The sequence below is a fragment of the Ranitomeya imitator genome, chromosome 7, assembly GCF_032444005.1.
Source record: "Ranitomeya imitator isolate aRanImi1 chromosome 7, aRanImi1.pri, whole genome shotgun sequence".
Lineage (NCBI taxonomy): Eukaryota > Metazoa > Chordata > Amphibia > Anura > Dendrobatidae > Ranitomeya > Ranitomeya imitator.
This window is the reverse complement of record NC_091288.1, coordinates 15,809,305-15,832,177: the sequence shown is the minus strand read 5'-3', so window position 1 is coordinate 15,832,177 and position 22,873 is coordinate 15,809,305. Positions and strand designations below refer to the sequence as shown.

Here is a 22,873-nt window from a genome sequence, read left to right as displayed (position 1 = left end):
GCGCCAACATATTCCGCAGCGCTTTACAAATTATAGAGGGGACTTGTACAGACAATAGACATTACAGCATAACAGAAATACAGTTCAAAATAGATACCAGGAGGAATAAGGGTCCTGCTGCTCGCAAGCTACAAACTATGAGGAAGAAGGGAGACACGAGAGGTGGATGGTAACAATTGCTATAGTTATTCGGACCAGCCATAGTGTAAGGCTCGGGTGTTCATGTAAAGCTGCATGAACCAGTTAACTGGCTAAGTATGTAACAGTACAGACACAGAGGGCTATTAACTGCATAAAGTGCATGAGAACATGTTGCGAGGAACCCAATTATGTTTTTGTTTTTTTTAATGGGCCACACAGGGATCGTTAGGTTAATGCATTGAGGCGGTAGGCCAGTCTGAACAAATGAGTTTTTAGGGTACGCTTAAAACTGTGGGGATTGGGGATTAATCGTATTAACCTAGGTAGTGCATTCCAAAGAATCGGCGCAGCACGTGTAAAGTCTTGGAGACGGGAGTGGGAGGTTCTGATTATTGAGGATGCTAACCTGAGGTCATTAGTGGAGCGGAGGGCACGGGTAGGGTACAGCTGTCATAGCTGCTGCCGGCAGCGGAGGGATGTGAGTAGCATCTATCGCAATGGAAAACTGACCCTGCAGCTGAGACTGTGACGCTTATCATTTCTGGTGCTCCCTGGACAGATCCTGAGCCATCTGGGGCAGATCCGTCACCGGATCGCAAAGTTTACAAATTGGTTCCATACTGATGGGAAACAGAAAACTAAAGGTACCGTTACACTAAACGACTTACCAGCGATACGACCTGGCTGTGATGGTTGGTAAGTCGTTGTGTGGTCGCTGGGGAGCTGTCACACAGACAGCTCTCCAGCGACCAACGATCAGGGGAAAGACTTCGGCATAGTTGAAACTGTCTTCAACGATGCCGAAGTCCCCGGGTAACCAGGGTAAACATCGGGTTACTAAGCGCAGGGCCGCATGTCCCCCGGCGTCAGCTTCCCGCACTGACTGTGTCAGCGCCGGCCGTAAAGCAGAGTACAGCGGTGACGTCACCGCTGTCTTCTGCTTTACGGCCGGCGCTGACAGTCAGTGCAGGGAAGCTGACGGCGGGGGACGTGACAGACATCGGAATGTGAGTATGTACTGTTGTTTTTTTTTTTACTTTTACAATGGTAACCAGGGTAAATATCGGGTTACTAAGCGCGGCCCTGCGCTTAGTGACCCGATATTTACCCTGGTTACCAGTGAACACATCGCTGGATCGGCGTCACACACGCCGATCCAGCGATGACAGCGGATGATCAGCGACCAAAAAAAGGTCCTGATCATTCCCCAGCGACCAACGATCTCCCAGCAGGGGCCTGATCGTTGGTCGCTGTCACGCATAATGAGATCGTTAGCGAGATCGTTGCTACGTCACAAAAAGCGTGATGTTGCAACGATATCGTTAACGAAATCGTTATGTGTGAAGGTACCTTAAAAGTATTTTGGCCAATTGTAATATGACGCTAGTCACTACTCAATGTGAAACTACTCACGAAGTTACCATGAGGAAGGATAGTCAAGAGGTCGGGAGTCAGTACCAGGAGGGCTCATAATAGACAAAGGGGAAAGACAAAAGTGTAGTCAGGTCACAGTCCGGAGCAAGAATCAGGAAGGTAGCAGATCAAGACAAACGGATAGTCAAAGGTAAATCCACGGTTGGCAGCGAAAGTCAGGATACAACTCAGTAACAGGATAAAAAGCACAATAGTCTTATCTGGGTATTATGAGATTTACATTTACTTGAAAGTTGCTCATCTGTGGGGGGCTGTGTGTGACACAACCACTACCATAGCCTACTTGTCAGCCGATACAACCTCCACAGAGTTGTATCTAATAGAGTCACAATAAGTGGACTTCGAGGGCGCCGCCGATTCAGGACTGGATCAGAAACAGTTTAATTGAAGGTGGTTTATTTATCAACGCATTTCAGAGACAAATCCGACTGCCCTCGAAGTCCACTTATTCTGACTCTCTATTAAATACAACTCAGAGCAAACACACACCACTTGAGCAAAGCTACAATTTATTTATTTTATTTATTTTACTCACCTATAAAATGCTATTAATTCTGCAGCACTTTACAGACATCATCATCGCTGTCCCCATTGGGGCTCCTAATCTACATTCCCTATATGTATCAGTCTTTGGAATGTGGGAGGAAACCGGAGAAATCAGAGGAAACCCAGGCAAACACGGGGAGAACATACAAACTCCTTGCAGATGTTGTCCTTGGTGGGATATGAACCCAGGACCCCAGCGCTAACCACTGAGCCATCATGCTGCGTATAATTGGCAATGGTCTGACTATTGTCAGAGTGCTATATAGCCCTGTAATCACCCCGAATAGATGTCACCTGGAGGAGATCCCACAGACCCAGCCAGGTAGGATGGCTGAGCTGCCACTCACAATATCACACCTCAGCCTCAGATTGGGCGGTAGAGCTGTCACTCACAATCCTGACAGCTCAGCCAGCCCTCCATCCCATAGGGCAGCAGAGCTGTCATTCACAGCGTCCCTGGGAAACCGTGAGCGGTGGACCGTGACACTTTCTCTGGAATGGGAGCGGAGTGCAACATATACAGGTTTTCATGGGGAATTAAGGTCTCACAGGCTTTCCCTATAAATGAGAGGAAGAGCAAGACTCATGGGCTTTCTGTATTTCTAAATGGAAGATTCAGGGCATATAGGGTCTCTCTACGAATGGGTGACAGGAACAGGACTCATGCTTTCTCTATGAGTGGGTGAGAGGAGCAGGACTCACAGGCTTTATCTATGAATTAGTGGGAAGAGAAGGACTCTCAGGCTATCTCAATGAGGGGGTGAGAGGAGCAGGACTCACAGGCTTTCTGTATGAGTGGTTGGGATGAGCAGGAGGCTTTCATTATGACTTTGTGAGAGAAGCAGGACTGACAGGCTTTCTCTATGAATTAGTAGGAGCAGGATTTATCTATGAGTGGGTGGGATGAGCAGGACTCACAGGCTTTCTCTATGAATTAGTGAGAGAAGCAGGACTCACAGGCTTTCATTAAGACTTGGCAAGAGAAGGAGGACTCACAGGCTTTCTCTATGACTTGGTGGGAGGAGCAGGACTCACAAGCTTTCTCTATGACTTGGTAGGAGGAGAAGGACTCACAGATTTTCTCTATGACTTGGCGGGAGGAGCAGGACTCACAAGCTTTCATTAAGACTTGGTGAGAGAAGCAGGACTCACAGGCTTTCTCTATGACTTGGTGGAAGGAGCAGGACTCACAGGCTTTCTCTATGACTTGGTGGAAGGAGCAGGACTCACAGGCTTTCTCTATGACTTGGTGGGAGTAGCAGGACTCACAGGCTTTCTCTATGACTTGGTGGGAGTAGCAGGACTCACAGGCTTTCTCTATGACTTGGTGGAAGGAGCAGGACTCACAGGCTTTCTCTATGACTTGGTGGGAGGAGCAGGACTCACAGGCTTTCTCTATGACTTGGTTGGAGGAGCAGGACTCACAGGCTTTCTCTATGACTTGGTGGGAGTAGCAGGACTCACAGGCTTTCTCTATGACTTGGTGAGAGGAGCAGAACTCACAGGCTTTCTCTATGACTTGTGGAAGGAGCAGGACTCACAGGCTTTCTCTATGACTTGGTGGAAGGAGCAGGACTCACAGGCTTTCTCTATGACTTGGTGGGAGTAGCAGGACTCACAGGCTTTCTCTATGACTTAGTGGGAGGAGCAGGACTCTCAGGCTTTCTCTATGACTTGGTGGGAGTAGCAGGACTCACAGGCTTTCTCTATGACTTGGTGGGAGTAGCAGGACTCACAGGCTTTCTCTGTGACTTGGTGGAAGGAGCAGGACTCACAGGCTTTCTCTATGACTTGGTGGGAGGAGCAGGACTCACAGGCTTTCTCTATGACTTGGTTGGAGGAGCAGGACTCACAGGCTTTCTCTATGACTTGGTGGGAGTAGCAGGACTCACAGGCTTTCTCTATGACTTGGTGAGAGGAGCAGAACTCACAGGCTTTCTCTATGACTTGTGGAAGGAGCAGGACTCACAGGCTTTCTCTATGACTTGGTGGAAGGAGCAGGACTCACAGGCTTTCTCTATGACTTGGTGGGAGTAGCAGGACTCACAGGCTTTCTCTATGACTTAGTGGGAGGAGCAGGACTCACAGGCTTTCTCTATGACTTGGTGGGAGTAGCAGGACTCACAGGCTTTCTCTATGACTTGGTGGGAGTAGCAGGACTCACAGGCTTTCTCTATGACTTGGTGGGAGGAGCAGGACTCACGGGCTTTCTCTATGACTTGGTTGGAGGAGCAGGACTCACAGGCTTTCTCTATGACTTGGTGGGAGTAGCAGGACTCACAGGCTTTCTCTATGACTTGGTGAGAGGAGCAGAACTCACAGGCTTTCTCTATGACTTGTGGAAGGAGCAGGACTCACAGGCTTTCTCTATGACTTGGTGGAAGGAGCAGGACTAACAGGCTTTCTCTATGACTTGGTGGGAGTAGCAGGACTCACAGGCTTTCTCTATGACTTAGTGGGAGGAGCAGGACTCACAGGCTTTCTCTATGACTTGGTGGGAGTAGCAGGACTCACAGGCTTTCTCTATGACTTGGTGGGAGTAGCAGGACTCACAGGCTTTCTCTATGACTTGGTAGGAGGAGAAGGACTCACAGATTTTCTCTATGACTTGGTGAGAGAAGCAGGACTCACAGGCTTTCTCTATGACTTGGTGGTAAGAGCAGGACTCACAGGCTTTCTCTATGACTTGGTGGAAGGAGCAGGACTCACAGGCTTTCTCTATGACTTGGTGGAAGGAGCAGGACTCACAGGCTTTCTCTATGACTTGGTGGGAGGAGCAGGACTCACAGGCTTTCTCTATGACTTGGTTGGAGGAGCAGGACTCACAGGCTTTCTCTATGACTTGGTGGGAGTAGCAGGACTCACAGGCTTTCTCTATGACTTGGTGAGAGGAGCAGAACTCACAGGCTTTCTCTATGACTTGGTGGAAGGAGCAGGACTCACAGGCTTTCTCTATGACTTGGTGGAAGGAGCAGGACTCACAGGCTTTCTCTATGACTTGGTGGGAGTAGCAGGACTCACAGGCTTTCTCTATGACTTGGTGGGAGGAGCAGGACTCACAGGCTTTCTCTATGACTTGGTGGGAGTAGCAGGACTCACAGGCTTTCTCTATGACTTGGTGGGAGTAGCAGGACTCACAGGCTTTCTCTATGACTTGGTGGGAGGAGCAGGACTCACAGGCTTTCTCTATGACTTGGTGGGAGGAGCAGGACTCACAGGCTTTCTCTATGACTTGGTGGGAGTAGCAGGACTCACAGGCTTTCTCTATGACTTGGTGGTAGGAGCAGGACTCACAGGCTTTCTCTATGACTTGGTGGAAGGAGCAGGACTCACAGGCTTTCTCTATGACTTGGTGGAAGGAGCAGGACTCACAGGCTTGCTCTATGACTTGGTGGGAGGAGCAGGACTCACAGGCTTTCTCTATGACTTGGTTGGAGGAGCAGGACTCACAGGCTTTCTCTATGAATCCTGGCAGCAGTTTTATATGAAAACACTGAATGAACCCATAGAAAACGATACCGATATCTCTGAATTCAGCCTCTCTTTCTGTATCCTGTGCTGCCCTCTCAGAAGGACCTGACAGACACATCTCCTCCTACCTGTATTCTACAACCTGCTATCCTCCCCTATCTTTACACGAACCATCCTGCTTTACTTCTCAGTTTCTTCACTACATTATTGTCACATCACTGATCTTTGACTCCACTTCCCATCCTTCCTTCGCATTTCCTTCCCTTTGTTCAGATAGATACTCCAGATTTGTTCCCGTCCTTGTACATCGATGCTTTTCATCCCTTATCGATACATTATCCACAAATATACCTCTGCCCCATTAATGTTCAGTGCCACATTAGCCTATGCACCGCTGTCCACAATACTTTACACTTCTTAGTGTCTCTTATGTACTATATACTGCTTGTCCTCTCTCCGCACTTCTCCTTCTCACCCCTTCACAAGCTCTCATCTATGGCTGAAGATCCTCTTCTCAACCACAACAAACCACAAAATACCAGAACGCTCCTTCAATTCCATCATAATTACATGTATCCAGATCAACAAGGCAGAGAAACCAGAACCTGATGGGAAGAGAACGGCTAAAATCCTCCGAGACCATCCAGCTGAATTACCAGAGCTTCTTCATATGTCAGTAAATTCCCATCTCCACTTGACGTAGCAGATGATTGCCCTTACTGACGTCAGCGTGGGCTCTCGGCTAATTGTGAGGCGGGCAGAGGAAGATCCAGGAGAACAGGATACAATATTTCCCTGGTCTATGATCCATCAGTGCATGCTATAGTACTACATGGCGCAGATTCAGCTCTGCTACATCTTATACCAACCATAACCATACAAACCTGAGCTCACACTCTACAGGCTGTACAACAACCTGCATTAGGTTCTACTATTGAACGTTGCTGTACAATAACTGCCGACAGCTCCTCGTAGATTTGGCACCAAGTCCCCCATGTAGGACTTCGGGGGATAATTCATGGTGGTTATTATCACCCACACAAACCAAAATACAAGCGATTGTAAAGGCCATCTTCAATATTTGACGTGGGATGAGTCACAGCAGGAAGAGGGGGTGGAGAACCAGGCATGAGTAACGTCAGTGCCTGAATCAGCGTGCGATACATGCACATCAGATACATATATATATATATATATATATATATATATACATACTATCTGTAGACGTATTACATAGAACCAATCCAGATACAGGATCCAGCATATACTGTGCTGTAGGATGGGCAGGGGGGAAGGGAGCGGAATGTGCTTGGAGATGTTTTGCATGTTAAATTCATATTTTATATTAATAATGTCATCAACAAAGCAGATCAGAGATGATGGGGTGAGTAGTAATAGATGCAAGATGCATCTATTTAAAACCTGAGTTGGTGCACAGATCCAGTGCCTGTCCTGGACATATAAAAGCGCTGCGGAATATGTTGGCGCTATATAAATAAAGATTATTATTACAGCCAGATTTTAGAATTCTGGTCTTACAGCGGCAAAGGGCGAGGGATGGGTGGTCTACTGGTGTCCAAACCCAAGGAAAGTAACTGCAAATAAATATATAGATCTTGGGCTGCAAAGGGCCCATGTATTGTTCTTGCACAGGGACCCTTTTCTGTCTGTGTCCGCCAGTGACTAGTCTAGACTTTCCTTTCAGAACTAAACACACTAGTAGAACTAAACTCTCTTCTGGCCTGATAGTTTGCAACAATGTATCAGTGCAGGTGAAATGTGTCAGCCTGGACAGCAGTGGAAATGCTAAGGCAGGACACAACTGCAGTGAATTCTCAGTGTTGAACCTGCACAGATGTGTTTTCAGCCTATGATATTGAACTAGACTGTTTCCATTCACTGAAAACAAACAAAGGTTTTAAAATGATGGGGCATATTGTGGAATCTCAGCCAAGTTTCAGCTTTTCACTTTTTTCTTTTTCCAAAACTACAGGTCAGATGTCATTGGCTCTCTAGGCAGTGATTTATCAAACTGCAGGATTCATGATTTAGGCTACGTTCACATTAGCGTTGCGTCGGGCGCAGCCGCGGCGACACATGCGTCATGCGCCCCTATATTTAACATGGGGGCACATGGACATGCGTTGTCCTGCATTTTGTGACGCATGCGTCATTTTTGGCGCAAGCGTCAGGGCGCAGAGGACGCAGCAAGTTGCATTTTTTTTGCGTCCAAAAGCAAGCCAAAAATGGACGCATGCGTCACAAAACCATGCGTTTTTGCATGCGTTGTGCGTTGCGTCGCCGACGCAACACACAACAACGCAAATGTGAACGTACCCTTACAGGGAATTTGCAGTATAACGAAATCATCATCCTCACTCTTTTCTATACTAATCACTATTAAGTTATTCTATATTTGCTTTTTGGGGGCTAGTGGCAGTGATGACAGTCTGTGTGGCCCATGATAAGATGGACCATACATTTACAAGAGGAACCATAAATGTGGACCATAGATTTACAATTGGGCAAATGTACCAATTCTGGACTCAACCCTTAGAGGACTGCGCTGCAAGCGATCTCAAAAGCCCTTTAGCATAAAGCATTAATCTCTTGCTTTTTTGTTTTGTAGGTCCTGATTTTAAATCTTCTGAATTTTTCCATCTCATAAAGTGATAGGGTATTGTTACGATATGTGATCATGATTGGTGCGAGTCTGACCTCTGTTGAACTCTAGTATAGCTGTATCCTCCTCTCACCACCTCAGTCCAAATAACCACACAACATTGTTGCATCCCCTTTATTGTCAGGAATGATTGGAGTCCCTTCTGGATCAAAAACGTTGTAATATATCCTAGCAATAAGCCATTACTTTATGGAAACCCCTTTAAGGAGTGTGAAATGACAAACAGGCTACAAGCCCCATCTGGCCTTGGGTCTTCAGTTTATGCCCTAATGCCCAAATAATTAGTATGCCCCTGACTCTTTATTTTGATTAAACACTGTACTTTTACATAGGACTGCAATGAAACCTTCGCTCTTATCTGACCTCATTGAGTTATCCTGAGGAACAAAGAAATACTAATATTGCCACTTCAGCTCTGCTACAACTGTACAATACAAACCGCATTCAGATAGCTAAGCATTAATTGACCTCGCAGGGGGCGGACATATCACTGGTGCAACCGCACAGGGGTCCGAGAGGTCAGGGGGCCACTGCCACCTCCAAATAGGTAGAAATGTGTATTATAATGAGCTAGTTGGCAGCAAACGGACCCTAAATATATGCACAGGGGCCCTTTTCAGTATGTGTCTGCCAGTGTATCTGTATTGTATCCCTTATAAAAAAAAATTCATGAAAAAACAAGAAAGATAATTTGAGACAAAGGAAGCTTTTTGTGATACGCATGGCATATATATTGCCTAAAGAATACCAGTCACCAAAATAAGCATCACCTGGTGCCCACCATTGTGCCCACTAACTCAAAAAGTGCTAGGGGGCCGACTGTGGAAATAAACCCCTGACATCTAGTCTCTCAGCAGAACCAAAGCGACCAACAAATGCAATTCTCTGCAACTCCGATTCACCATAAAAAAGGAAGAACCTGCTCTAAGGTATTGGGGGCTCCTGACAGCCCATCCTCCTCATCCTCACATATTGGGTGGTCTGACACAGGGCGGGGTCTTATTACATTTAACATAAGACCTGACTTTTAGATGATTAAAGCTGATTATAGACATAAGGATTGTAATAATATTCTCCATTGTGGCAGCTGAGCTCTCCCCTAATATCACCTGTTGGATTTTTCCTCTTTGCTTTGATATAAGGGGCATCAGAGGGGTCTGGGGTCCACATATTTCCTTACTTTATGCCAATAGTGGAGGGGGCAGGGGCTGAATGACATGTGGACAACAGCTGGAAGGTATACGCTATATACCCATCTCATAGATGCAGTTCTCCCCTCACACTAGTTCCCTGGCCTCGGTATATCCAGGAATAATCCCACCTCCTGCATTCGATACTTTGTTTATCATTTTCTATTTTGTATTTATTCTATTTAAATTCACAAAGAAAAACATCAACATTTGTTACATTTTTGAAACAGAAAAAAAAAGGTAATTAAAAACAACCTGCAAAAAAATATATTACAGACAGACAGACAGACAGCGCCCACCGAGACCTTACACACAACCCCATCACCTCCTCATCCCCAACCTTGGACCTGGGGGGTGTAACAAGTAATTGGGGGTCCGCACTCTAACAGCAAAGGAGCTCAGTAGTAAGTCAGGGGACCCCCATAACATTTCCTCTCCAGGAAGATAAATCTGTGCTCTTACAGTAGAGAATCCTTCCCCATAACTATCACCCTCATCATCCTATTGATTATGAACGAAAAAGTAGGAAAAAAACGAAAAAGTTGGGGGAAGTGTAAGGAGCCCCCCTCCCCCATTAATAATCAGCCCTGTTCTGGGGGTCTATGTTTACTCTCAGACACATTGTAACAGTGGGGGGTAGTGATGTTCTGCAGCAGCTGGGGAGGTGTAGAGAATATTGTGCCCCAATGTTTGCTAAGCACTAGGGTCGTCAGGTATCTGCTCTGGCTGCAAGGAGGAGAAGATACAGGATGAAGAGGTTCTGCAGCAGCCGTGCCCATACAGGTGCCCAGGGAGGGAGGCTGATTAATCATCACCGTCACCCCCTCCCCTGTGATAATGACCCCCTCCACAGGGGTCTGCCTGCTCTATAGGGGGCGCCATTTATTTCCTAGACCCCCCATATAACAGCCCTGTGAATACCGCTCATAAACACCTCTGTGGGAGCATCCTGAAGAGGTTCTGCGGCGGCCAGGAGGGTGCTGTGGAGAGAGATGAGACCCTCGTTCCCGGTACTCACCGTGGCTCCGGGCCCCCAGGCCCCTGTGATGGCAGCAGCAGGTGAGGAGCAGCAGGCAGAGCACGGGCCCTGCAGAGAGCCTCATCCTGGCGTACGAGGGGCCCCGGCAGCAGAGCAGCCTCACAGCGCGGCGATCATCGCGGCTCCCGGAGATCAGCAGCAGCGCGGCCGCTCCAGCACCACGGACAGCAACGGCGAGTGAGCGGCAGCAGCAGAGCCCCGCCCAGAGACCGCCCCCAACGGCAAAGCCCCGCCCTACAATAGTACAACGTCGCCCTCCAGCCGCAGAGCCCCGCCCCCAGATGCAAAGCCACGCCCTCCACAGCACAACACCGCCCTCCAGCCGCACAGCCCCACCCAGAGACCGGCCTCCAGCGGCAAAACCCCGCCCTTAAACACTTACAACCCCGCCCAGAGAGCGCCTCCAGCCGCACAGCCACGCCCAGAGCTAACCCCTCTGCCACCCAACCCCGCCCAGATCCGTCACTTGACCCGCCCATATCAATACAAGCACTGAGCGAGCACACATCTGAGTTATACTATCTATATCTATGTATTATCTACCGCTCTATTATCTATCTCTATCCATATCTATTATCTATTATCTATCATCCATCTATCAGTATCTATTATCTATCTGTATTAGCTATCATCTATGTATTATCTATTGCTCTATTATCTATCATCTATCTAGTATCCAGTATCTATCATAATAATAATAATAATTTTTATTTATATAGCGCCAACGTATTCCGCAGCGCTTTACAAATTATAGAGGGGACTTGTACAGACAATAGACATTACAGCATAACATTTTGCTGTTCGGACCGGCCATAGCGTAAGGCTCGGGTGTTCATGTAAAGCTGCATGAACCAGTTATCTATTTATTATTTATCTATTATCTATCTATATATTATCTATTTATTTTCTATTATCTATCAATATCATCTATTATCCATCTACTATATCTATTATCCATCATCTATCCATCTCTGTACATCTGTATCTTCCCTTCTATCATTAGGACCATATTTGATCCCGTCTCACACATCCGGGTCACATACTTGGACCTCTGACATCATTTTGAGGGTGATTATTTCGCCATAAATGATTGATCAATGGTGCTATGAGTGATATGACGTTTAGGACCCCACGGATGCTGACAATTCCCCGGCAGAGGAGTGGTCATACGCTGTGGGGTAACTGGAAGCTCATGCCCCCCAGTCTCCAAGGCTCTGGTATATTGCACCCCTGATCTTGTGATAATTATGCCCGGCCCGTATGAGTGACACAAGGAGCTGCCGCTTTTCCACTGACATCAAAGACACCCAAGTTCTCAGGATGGTGAAGATCCCACCATTAGGACCCCCAGTGCTTATGGCAAAAGCAATAACAAGTAATGGCTATGGTGGGAAGCCCCTACTGACGGTTCCCCTGCACTCAGGACCCTCCAGGCCTCACACCATGTCTCTTCTGTCTCCTGTGTATAATGTGACCTGTGGATTTCCAGGAAGAGATTAGCAGGAAGCGGCCGGTTGTTCAGTGCATCCAGGTAACAGAGGTGTCAGTCTGTTCCTGCAGTGGGGGCCGCAGCCGAGAGGAGGCCCCTGAGAAAAAGACGTAGCATCAGCTTCCAACCAAGGCAGGTAACAGGGATTTCCCACCATATTAACCCCTGCCTGTATGAAACTACTACTGCCTACAAAGACCCGTCTTTACGTCATTTTAAAAAATGTGGATGTTGGAAACTAAAGGGATTAAATTGCCCAATTCAGGTGAATAGAAGAAACTTAAAGTGCCGCCTGTGTTTTATTTCAGAAATCAATAGTGCACATGAAAACAAGCAGCTGTAATATATCAGAGAAATCTGCTTCCTTCTTCCCAGAACTGAACCTTCATTATCAATTCCTGGGTAAAATCTGTCTTAAGTGACTACAGAGATAGGAGATGAAGATTGATTTTATAAGCTTCTATTTAGAAGGGAGGGTCTGCCTCTAGTCCCTCCCTTATCTGCCTCTAGTCCCTCCCCCATCTGCCTCTAGTCCCTCCTCTAGTCCCTCCCCCATCTGCCTCTAGTCCCTCCCCATCTGCCTCTAGTCCCTCCCCCATCTGCCTCCAGTCCCTCCCCCATCTGCCTCCAGTCCCTCCCCCATCTGCCTCCAGTCTTACCCTCATCTGCCTCTGGTCCCACCCTCTTCTGCCTCTAGTCCCACCCTCTTCTGCCTCCAGTCCCACCCTCTTCTGCCTCCAGTCCCACCCCCTTCTGCCTCCAGTCCCACCCTCTTCTGCCTCCAGTCCCACCCTCTTCTGCCTCCAGTCCCACCCTCTTCTGCCTCCAGTCCCACCCTCTTCTGCCTCCAGTCCCACCCTCTTCTGCCTCCAGTCCCACCCTCTTCTGCCTCCAGTCCCACCCTCTTCTGCCTCCAGTCCCACCCTCTTCTGCCTCCAGTCCCACCCTCTTCTGCCTCCAGTCCCACCCTCTTCTGCCTCCAGTCCCTCCCTCATCTACCTCCAGTCCTTCCCTCATCTTCCTAGTCCCTCCCTGATCTGTCTCCTGTCCCTCCATCTTCTGCCTCTAGTCCCTTACTGATCTGCCTCTAGTCCCGCCCTCATCTACCTCTAGTCCCCCCTCATCTGCCTCTAGTCCCACCCTCATCTGCCTCTAGTCCCACCCTCATCTGCCTCCAGTGCCTCACTCATCTGCATCTAGTCCCTGCCTCTAGTCCCTTCCTCATCTGCCTCTAGTCCCTCCCTCATCTGCATCTAGTCCTTCCCTCATCTGTCTCCAGTCCCTCCCTCATCTGCCTCTAGTCCCTCATCTGCCTCTAGTCCGTCCCTCATCTGCCTCTAGTCCTTCCCTCATCTGCCTCCAGTCCCTCCCTCTTCTGCCTCTAGTCCCTCATCTGCCTCTAGTCCCTCCCTCATCTGCCTCTAGTCCCTTCCTCATCTGCCTCTAGTCCCTTCCTCATCTGCCTCTAGTCCTTCCCTCATCTGCCTCCAGTCCCTCCCTCTTCTGCCTCTAGTCCCTCCCTCTTCTGCCTCTAGTCCCTCCCTCATCTGCATCTAGTCCTTCCCTCATCTGTCTCCAGTCCCTCCCTCATCTGCCTCTAGTTCCTCCCTCTTCTGCCTCTTGTCCCACCCTCTTCTGCCTCTGGTCCCTCCCACTTCTGCCTCTGGTCCCACCCTCTTCTGCCTCCGGTCCTTCCCTCATCTGCCTCCAGTCCCTCCCTCATCTGCCTCTAGTCCCACCCTCTTCTGCCTCCAGTCCCACCCTCTTCTGCCTCCAGTCCCACCCCCTTCTGCCTCCAGTCCCACCCTCTTCTGCCTCCAGTTCCACCCTCTTCTGCCTCCAGTCCCACCCTCTTCTGCCTCCAGTCCCTCCCTCATCTACCTCCAGTCCTTCCCTCATCTTCCTAGTCCCTCCCTGATCTGTCTCCTGTCCCTCCATCTTCTGCCTCTAGTCCCTTACTGATCTGCCTCTAGTCCCGCCCTCATCTACCTCTAGTCCCCCCTCATCTGCCTCTAGTCCCACCCTCATCTGCCTCTAGTCCCACCCTCATCTGCCTCTAGTCCCTCCCTCATCTGCCTCCAGTGCCTCACTCATCTGTCCCTAGAGCCTCCCTCTTCTGCCTCTAGTCCCTCCCTCTTCTGCCTCTAGTCCCTTCCTCATCTGCCTCTAGTCCCTCCCTCATCTGCATCTAGTCCCTCCCTCATCTGCCTCTAGTTCCTCCCTCTTCTGCCTCTAGTCCCTCATCTGCCTCTAGTCCGTCCCTCATCTGCCTCCAGTCCTTCCCTCATCTGCCTCCAGTCCCTCCCTCTTCTGCCTCTAGTCCCTCATCTGCCTCTAGTCCCTCCCTCATCTGCCTCTAGTCCCTCCCTCATCTGCCTCTAGTCCCTTCCTCATCTGCCTTCAGTCCCTCCCTCTTCTGCATCTAGTCCTTCCCTCATCTGTCTCCAGTCCCTCCCTCATCTGCCTCTAGTTCCTCCCTCTTCTGCCTCTTGTCCCTCCCTCTTCTGCCTCTAGTCCGTCCCTCTTCTGCCTCTAGTCCGTCCCTCTTCTGCCTCTAGTCCGTCCCTCATCTGCCTCTAGTCCCTCCCTCATCTACCTCCAGTCCTTCCCTCATCTTCCTAGTCCCTCCCTGATCTGTCTCCTGTCCCTCCATCTTCTGCCTCTAGTCCCTTACTGATCTGCCTCTAGTCCCGCCCTCATCTACCTCTAGTCCCCCCCTCATCTGCCTCTAGTCCCCCCTCATCTGCCTCTAGTCCCTCCATCATCTGCCTCTAGTCCCTCCATCATCTGCCTCTAGTCCCTCCATCATCTGCCTCTAGTCCCACCCTCATCTGCCTCTAGTCCCTCCCTCATCTGCCTCTAGTCCCTCCCTCATCTGCCTCCAATGCCTCACTCATCTGTCCCTAGAGCCTCCCTCTTCTGCCTCTAGTCCCTCCCTCTTCTGCCTCTAGTCCCTGCCTCTAGTCCCTTCCTCATCTGCCTCTAGTCCCTCCCTCATCTGCATCTAGTCTTTCCCTCATCTGTCTCCAGTCCCTCCCTCATCTGCCTCTAGTTCCTCCCTCTTCTGCCTCTAGTCCCTCATCTGCCTCCAGTCCCACCTTCATCTGCCTCCAGTCCCTCCCTCATCTGCCTCCAGTCCCTCCCTCATCTGCCTCCAGTCCCTCCCTCATCTGCCTCCAGTCCCTCCCTCATCTGCCTCCAGTCCCTCCCTCATCTGCCTCCAGTCCCTCCCTCATCTGCCTCCAGTCCCTCCCTCTTATGCCTCCAGTCCCTCCCTCTTATGCCTCCAGTCCCTCCCTCTTATGCCTCCAGTCCCTCCCTCTTCTGCCTCTAGTCCCTCATCTGCCTCCAGTCCCACCTTCATCTGCCTCCAGTCCCTCCCTCATCTGCCTCCAGTCCCTCCCTCATCTGCCTCCAGTCCCTCCCTCATCTGCCTCCAGTCCCTCCCTCATCTGCCTCCAGTCCCTCCCTCATCTGCCTCCAGTCCCTCCCTCATCTGCCTCCAGTCCCTCCCTCATCTGCCTCCAGTCCCTCCCTCTTATGCCTCCAGTCCCTCCCTCTTATGCCTCCAGTCCCTCCCTCTTATGCCTCCAGTCCCTCCCTCTTATGCCTCCAGTCCCTCCCTCTTATGCCTCCAGTCCCTCCCTCTTATGCCTCCAGTCCCTCCCTCATCTGCCTCCAGTCCCTCCCTCATCTGCCTCCAGTCCCTCCCTCATCTGCCTCCAGTCCCTCCCTCTTATGCCTCCAGTCCCTCCCTCTTATGCCTCCAGTCCCTCCCTCATCTGCCTCCAGTCCCTCCCTCATCTGCCTCCAGTCGCTCCATCTTCTGCCTCCAGTCGCTCCATCTTCTGCCTCCAGTCCCTCCCTCATCTGCCTCCAGTCGCTCCATCTTCTGCCTCCAGTCCCTCCCTCATCTGCCTCCAGTCCCTCCCTCATCTGCCTCGAGTCCCTCCCTCATCTGCTTCCAGTCCCTCCCTCTTCTGCCTCCAGTCCCTTCCTCTTCTGCCTCCAGTCCCTTCCTCTTCTGCCTCCAGTCCCTTCCTCTTCTGCCTCCAGTCCCTTCCTCTTCTGCCTCCAGTCCCTCCCTCTTCTGCCTCCAGTCCCTCCCTCTTCTGCCTCCAGTCCCTCCCTCTTCTGCCTCCAGTCCCACTCTCTTCTGCCTCTAGTCCCTCATCTGCCGCTAGTCCTTCCCTCATTTGTCTCCAGTCCCTCCCTCATCTGCCTCTAGTCCCTCCCTCATCTGCCTCCAGTCCCTCCCTCTTCTGCCTCCAGTCCCTGCCTCTTATGCCTCCGGTCCCTCCCTCTTATGCCTCCGGTCCCTCCCTCTTATGCCTCCAGTCCCTCCCTCATCTGCCTCCAGTCGCTCCATCTTCTGCCTCCAGTCCCTCCCTCTTCTGCCACTAGTCCCTCCCTCTTCTGCCTCTAGTCCCTCCTTCATCTGCCTCTAGTCCCTCCCTCTTCTGCCTCCAGTCCCTCCCTCTTCTGCCTCCAGTCCCTCCCTCTTCTGCCTCCAGTCCCTCCCTCTTCTGCCTCCAGTCCCTCCCTCATCTGCCTCCAGTCCCTCCCTCATCTGCCTCTAGTCCCTCCCTCATCTGCCTCTAGTCCCTCCCTCATCTGCCTCCAGTTCCTCCTTCTTCTGCTTCCAGTCCCTCCCTCTTCTGCCTCTAGTCCCTCCCTCTTCTGCCTCCAGTTCCTCCCTCATCTGCCTCTAGTCCCTCCCTCATCTGCCTCCAGTCCCTAATTCTTCTGCCTCTAGTCCCTCCCTCTTCTGCCTCTAGTCCCTCATCTGCCTCTAGTCCTTCCCTCATTTGTCTCCAGTCCCTCCCTCTTCTGCCTCTAGCCCCTCCCTCATCTGCCTCCAGTTCCTCCCTCTTCTGCTTCCAGTCCCTCCCTCTTCTGCTTCCAGTTCCTCCCTCATCTGCCTCTAGTCTGTTATGATCAGGTGACCTTGGAGCAGCATGAAAACTTTCACTGGAGTAAGTGGTAACTATACTGACCGCAAACCCTGATCTTAACACCGCAACTAGAAGTAGCCGTGGGGTGTGCCTAACAAATCCTAGACACCTCGACACAGCCGGAGGACTAAATACCCCTATAGATGGAAATAGGAATACTATCTTGCCTCAGAGCAGAACCCCAAAGGATAGGCAGCCCCCCACAAATATTGACTGTGAGTAGTAGAGGAAAAGACACACGCAGGCAGGAAACAGGATTTAGCAAATGAGGCCACACTAACTAAATAGTAAAGGATAGGACAGGATACTAAGCGGTCAGTATTAAAAATCCTTCCAAAAGTATCCACAGCAGAAAATACAAAAACTCCACCATCTAACTAAAGATGTGGAGCGTATATCTGCAACTCCAGAGAATCCAACAAGACTGAGAAAACACTGACACAGTTTAAGCTGGACAAGAGAAAAACAAATGAATAGCACAGAATATAAGCACACTGCATGTGTGCCACAGAAAAAGAAACAGACACTTATCTTTGCTGAATTGGCAGCTAAGCAGGAGAAGCCAGAAAGTGATCCAACACTTCACAAGAAACATTGACAACTGGCAAGGACTAATGAATCCTGCACACCTAAATACCCCAGTCAGAACTGCAATCAGCAGATACACCTGGCCAGGACTGCGACTCAGAGCCAACTGCATTCCCACCTACAGCCACTGGAGGGAACCCAGAAGCAGAATTCACAACACTAGTCCCTACCTCATCTGCCTCCAGTCCCTGATTCTTCTGCCTCTAGTCCCTCCCTCTTCTGCCTCTAGTCCCTCCCTCTTCTGCCTCTAGTCCCTCCCTCTCCTATACATAGACTCTTGAGCTTTCCATACCCGGCATCTCTGGCATCTTCTGGCACCGTTGGAAATTACAAGCCACAACCTGATTGGTTGCAATGGGAAATTTCTCCACTTTTCCATTGCACCATTTTTGCCAAGTCTCCCGGATTCATTTCATTCATTGCAACCCCGAGAACTCGTTTAACTCCACAAATTCCAGCGGACCCTCTTGCACCCGTGGACGCGCTGCATTAAGCCTGCGGCCGCCCCACAGCTGAGCTCCGGTAATGACGGTTTTATTAATGAGTTTCATTTGTTTTTCTAGATATTGACGGAGCTCCCCCAATAATAACACAATGTAACCGTCCCATGTATATTGCATTGTAATTACTGCTTAGCTCGGGGGCTGGGCCTCAGCCAACGAAAGCCTCGCCATTCGTATCCATCACCAGCTATGACAGCTCTGCCTCCGGGTGACATTTCATCTATAGTAATAGGAATTGCAGGAGATCATAGCGGCTGCCGGGGGCTGCGCAAAACAGATGTTCATGATCTTTACCTTTTGCATCGCTACCAATCCCTTAGATTTTGCAGCAACCTGGGGAGTCACTACAGGAAAGGGGGAAAAGTTTACAGTCGCACCTGGACCCTGGGGGTCGATGCAGCCCCTTGACCACATAGGATGACACCAGCGGTGAACAGTCTATAAGAATTGAGGGATTCTGGTAACGTTTTTGATTGGTATCCAGAAGCCTAAAATTCCTTATGTAGCAGAGCGGAGTCATTCTGTTACCATCATGACCGATCCGTGTCAATGTATCTTAATTAGTGATGAGCGAATATACTCGTTACTCGAGATTTCTCAAGCATGCTTGGTGGTCCTCCGAGTATTATTTAGTGCTCGGAGATTTCGTTTTTCTTGCCGCAGCTGAATGATTTACAACTAGTAGCCAGCATAAGTACATGTGGGGTTGTCTAGTTACTAGGGAATCCCCACATGTACTTATGCTGGCTAACAGATGTAAATCATTCAGCTGCGGCAAGAAAAACTAAATCTCCGAGCACTAAAAAAATACTTGGAGGACCCCCGAGCGTGCTTGAGAAATCTCGAGTAACGAGTATATTCGCTCATCACTAATCTTAATTAATAATGTCTTGTGAAAGTCTAGACACCCGTCACCAGAGGATAGATGATACATGTATGATCACGTAGGGTCCAGGTGCTGAGACCACCACTGATCACGAGACTGGGGGTCCTTAACTCCTGTGTAGTGAGAATGTGCAAAAATGGAGAATCTATAGGAGTGGTGGTCGTACATGCTTACGTAGGGAACAAAGGACCCCCAAACCTTGTGATTGGTAGGGGTCTTTGCAGCTGGACCCCTACTGATCACATATTTTTACCTGTCCAGTGGATAAGTGATATTCTGTATGGGACCCCCCTATTCTTATAGTAGAAGTTGTGCCATATAACAAAGTCAGCTCTGCTACATATGAAATACAGAGCCGGGAGCGTAACTGCAATAGGCGCAGAGGTTGCAATTGAACCTGGGTCCTAGGGGCCCCAGAAGTCCTTTTGGCCTTTATAAAATACCAATGCTATTAAAGACTTGCAATAAACGGGGCCCTGGTGGAGCTTGTGCACTGGGGCCCTGAGCTTCATGTTCCGCCACTGCGCAGCGCTGCAGTATCCCGCACTGGGCGCCTTTCCAGTTAATCCATCTTGACGAACATTAATCTGTAGCTTCCCTTATCGTCGGGTATTTGGGGCCATGGATCGGTGAGTCAGGGCCGCTCCACACCTGGCCAGACACCAGCAGGATGTTCGCTCCGGAGCAGGAATCTAATTTTGCAGCCTGGATGGAATTATTCTTCTATCTCTGTAGCGACATTATTGGCCGCGCTCGGCTTCCTGTGGTTCCACAGAGGTTATCGGCTTTGATTATTGGAGTCAATCATCGTTTATCTTCCGTCTTCACTTCCTTCTACATAGAACACAACCATATTTTTCTCAACATTCTACACTTTTCTCACTGTTGGTTTCGTTGCTGGTAGTTTATAGTCCTACAGAAATCAGTTCTTGTCACGTGAATCTCCTACTACCTGCCGAAATTCTGTGCCATGCCGCAGCGTAAGGACAGCGCAGCGCCTACTAACCAGATGAGGGGACAGGGAGGCTGGCAGGGCGCTGATCCGGTGGGCATGCACAAGAGATGTGCCCGCTGCGACTGGACCGAGGTCTTGGAATCTTTTTAATTAACTCTTGTCAAAATTGAATAAATCAGGCAGAGACTTATACTGAATAAACACCAAAACTAGAGATTAGTGATGAGCGACCGGCCCGGAAAAGGTGTTATCTGAGCATGCTCAGGTCCCGAGTGACTTCGGTGTGCTCGAGTTCTACGTTCCAGCAGACGACAAGCTCATTGTAATGTGACTATAAGTATGAAAATCGCATATGAGTGAAGCGGCCATGTGAGGACTGCTGGAACCAGTAACCAGAGCTGAATCCGGACAGTGAAGATATTACATGCTGTTAGGATTGGCTGCAGGGCTTCATTTTATAGTTAAAGGGCTCATCCAGGTTTCAGATGAAAGTCTACAGGCTTCTGAATTCTCACAGCGCATGCACTGCACACTTTTAAGACGCTCCCTTGCACAAGTATGTGATTTCGATACTTCTGGTCACATTCCGACTAGACGTGCCCGGCCTCGCTCAACTCATTTTCATTAAGTGAGGCCACGCATGTCTAGTCAGCATGTGACCGCATGTCTGCAAATCACCGGCACCAGAGAATCCTGACAGCGTGCAGTGCGCACTGTGAGAACTGAGAAATCTGCAGTCAAATAGAATGACTGCAGACTCAGCACAAACAAATAAAAATATGAGAATTAGTATCACAATAAAAACATTTACATCCAGGTACCTTATAGATGACGTCTCTGGAGTTAATTCTCTTTCTTTTCGTCATCTTATCCAGACACCATGATGACTTTTCTCATCCACAACTCGTCTCTGCAGACTTCCATCTTTTCCGGTCTCCTGCAGCACATGACGCCCTTAAAGACAGAAGTGTCATTATAATGCTCCTGAATAAAAAATATCTGCCCTACGCCAAGCCCCTGAATAAATAATTGCCCATCAATATAATCTCTGCACAAAATTTCACCTCCACACTGTCCCTCTTATGGTTCATGATCTCCACAATCACCCTCGCTCTCCATACAGAGTCCACACCCATCATGCTGAGTCTGCACCCATCCCCTCACTCACTCCCATACTGTCAGCATACATTTCCTTTGCTCCTCATACTGTGTTTGCACCCATCTCCCTCACTCACCCTACTGTCTGCACCAATCCCCCCCATACATTCTCTCACTTGCTCATCATACTGTGTCTGCACCCACCCACCTGAACTCATCATACTGTGATAGCACCATTCTCCATCCCCATCACCATATTGTGTCCGCACACCCATCCCCCCCTCACCATACTGTGTCTGCACCCATCCTTCCCATACTGTTTCCTAATGAATGCCCCCATGTCTCCTCTTGCTCCTCATACTTTAACCTCAAATTCATCCTGCTCCCCAATATTGTCTCTGCACCTGTCCCTTCCTTGCTCCCCAAACTTGTGTCCTCAAATCTTTTCCCGTTACACTAAATTTCCCCAAACCAAATATTCCTCATCCCTCCGTCCACACTAGATTCCCCCCACACGCAGCAAGTACCCCCCCCCCCCCCCCCCACACACACACACACACACACAGTAAATCTCTCCCATTGCATTTAATCTTTGGTGTCTTCAGCTTCAATGGAGCACTTATCACCAATGCTCTTCGCGCTTCTGAGTGCCGGCGAATGATGTCAGCAGAGAGATCACAGGACCTCATCACACTGCTGATGTCACTCTGAGCAGGTGGTCAAAGCTTCAATTGTACTTGTATCTGAAAGACGCAAGTACAATTGTTCAATGGGAGGTGGCGCGCTGCAGCGTCAACTGTCAACTTGATAGCCAGGTCAGAGAACAACTGACTCCGAGGGGCGGGGCGGCAAAATGCAGCCACTGGGGAGGACACCTTGGACCGCTGCATTAGGCAGCCCGACTGCGCCCCCTCTGCCGGCTGACCCTGGGGCAGATGCCTCGCCTGCCTCCCCCTAGATACGCCTCTGGTTCTTGTACCTAAAACCCAAACAAAACTTTGGACTAAAGTTCAGGTCAGGTACCAGAATCCGAACTTCCACAGGTCCGCTCATCCCTGATGACCGTACCTTTAAATAAAAGTCATATTGCATGATCTGCACCATAGGGTTACCCCCTAGTACTGGCCGTAGGGGCTAAAGGGGAAATGTATATAGTTTATTACGTTTTAATTAGCATGTCGGCTCCTAACGATCCATCACGTGACAGACGTCCTTCATCGTGATATCTCACCGGACACCATAGTGTCAGCGACATACCGTACATTGTGCTGCCATCATCTTATCTGATATTTAACTTGCAGATGATTCTAGAATAAAACCCAGAATGAATAAATCGACACAGGTTTCCAGGAAACGTCTTGCTCGGCTTTAATTGGTGCGAGTTAATCCTGTCTTGTCGTAATCCTTAGCGCAGGTCTGAGCGCTCGGCCATCAGGGCTCTGGCTTCTGTCAAAGGCTCATTAACAGCTGGGAATACTTGTGAAAAAAAAGAGCAAAGAGAGATGGGTGCAACCAATGGCCACCACCACAGCTCCACCGAAGGTTGTCACCAACGTTATGACCATGTAGTAAATGTCTCCTATTCTGCCCATTCTTTCATAATTGGACCAAAATTCTCTGCTGATTAATTTCTTGATATTTCTGTATAGCAAACAGATCTATTTTTCTGATACAAAACTCCAATTCCCCGGCATTGCCATAAAGCATAAAATGTTGCTACCACTAGGGGGAGCTCATTACATACTGCTCATGCATTAAACGCAATGATAAAACTGTATGCAATAAGCTGCCCCTAGTGGTCGCTGCAGGCACACAGAATGTTATCATTTAAAGCGTACCTGCCATTATAGGTGACTAAGGATAATCCACTGTGTGTACAAAACACTATTTCTGGC

At 49.5% G+C, this 22,873-nt stretch overlaps 1 protein-coding gene across 2 annotated transcripts in view; it reads right to left on the bottom strand.

Annotated features, from left to right (window-relative positions):
* Positions 1-10,684, bottom strand: part of PTPRN (protein tyrosine phosphatase receptor type N) — a 79,481-nt gene extending 68,797 nt beyond the window's left edge. The window contains exon 1 of one of the 2 annotated variants that reach the window (XM_069732788.1): positions 10,484-10,684. In XM_069732788.1, coding sequence (XP_069588889.1) covers positions 10,484-10,568 — 85 coding nt within the window. In that variant the 5' untranslated portion in view covers positions 10,569-10,684. The remainder of the gene's footprint in view (positions 1-10,483) is intronic. The other variant, XM_069732789.1, reaches the window with a different exon arrangement.
* Between the last annotated feature and the right edge of the window lie 12,189 nt (positions 10,685-22,873).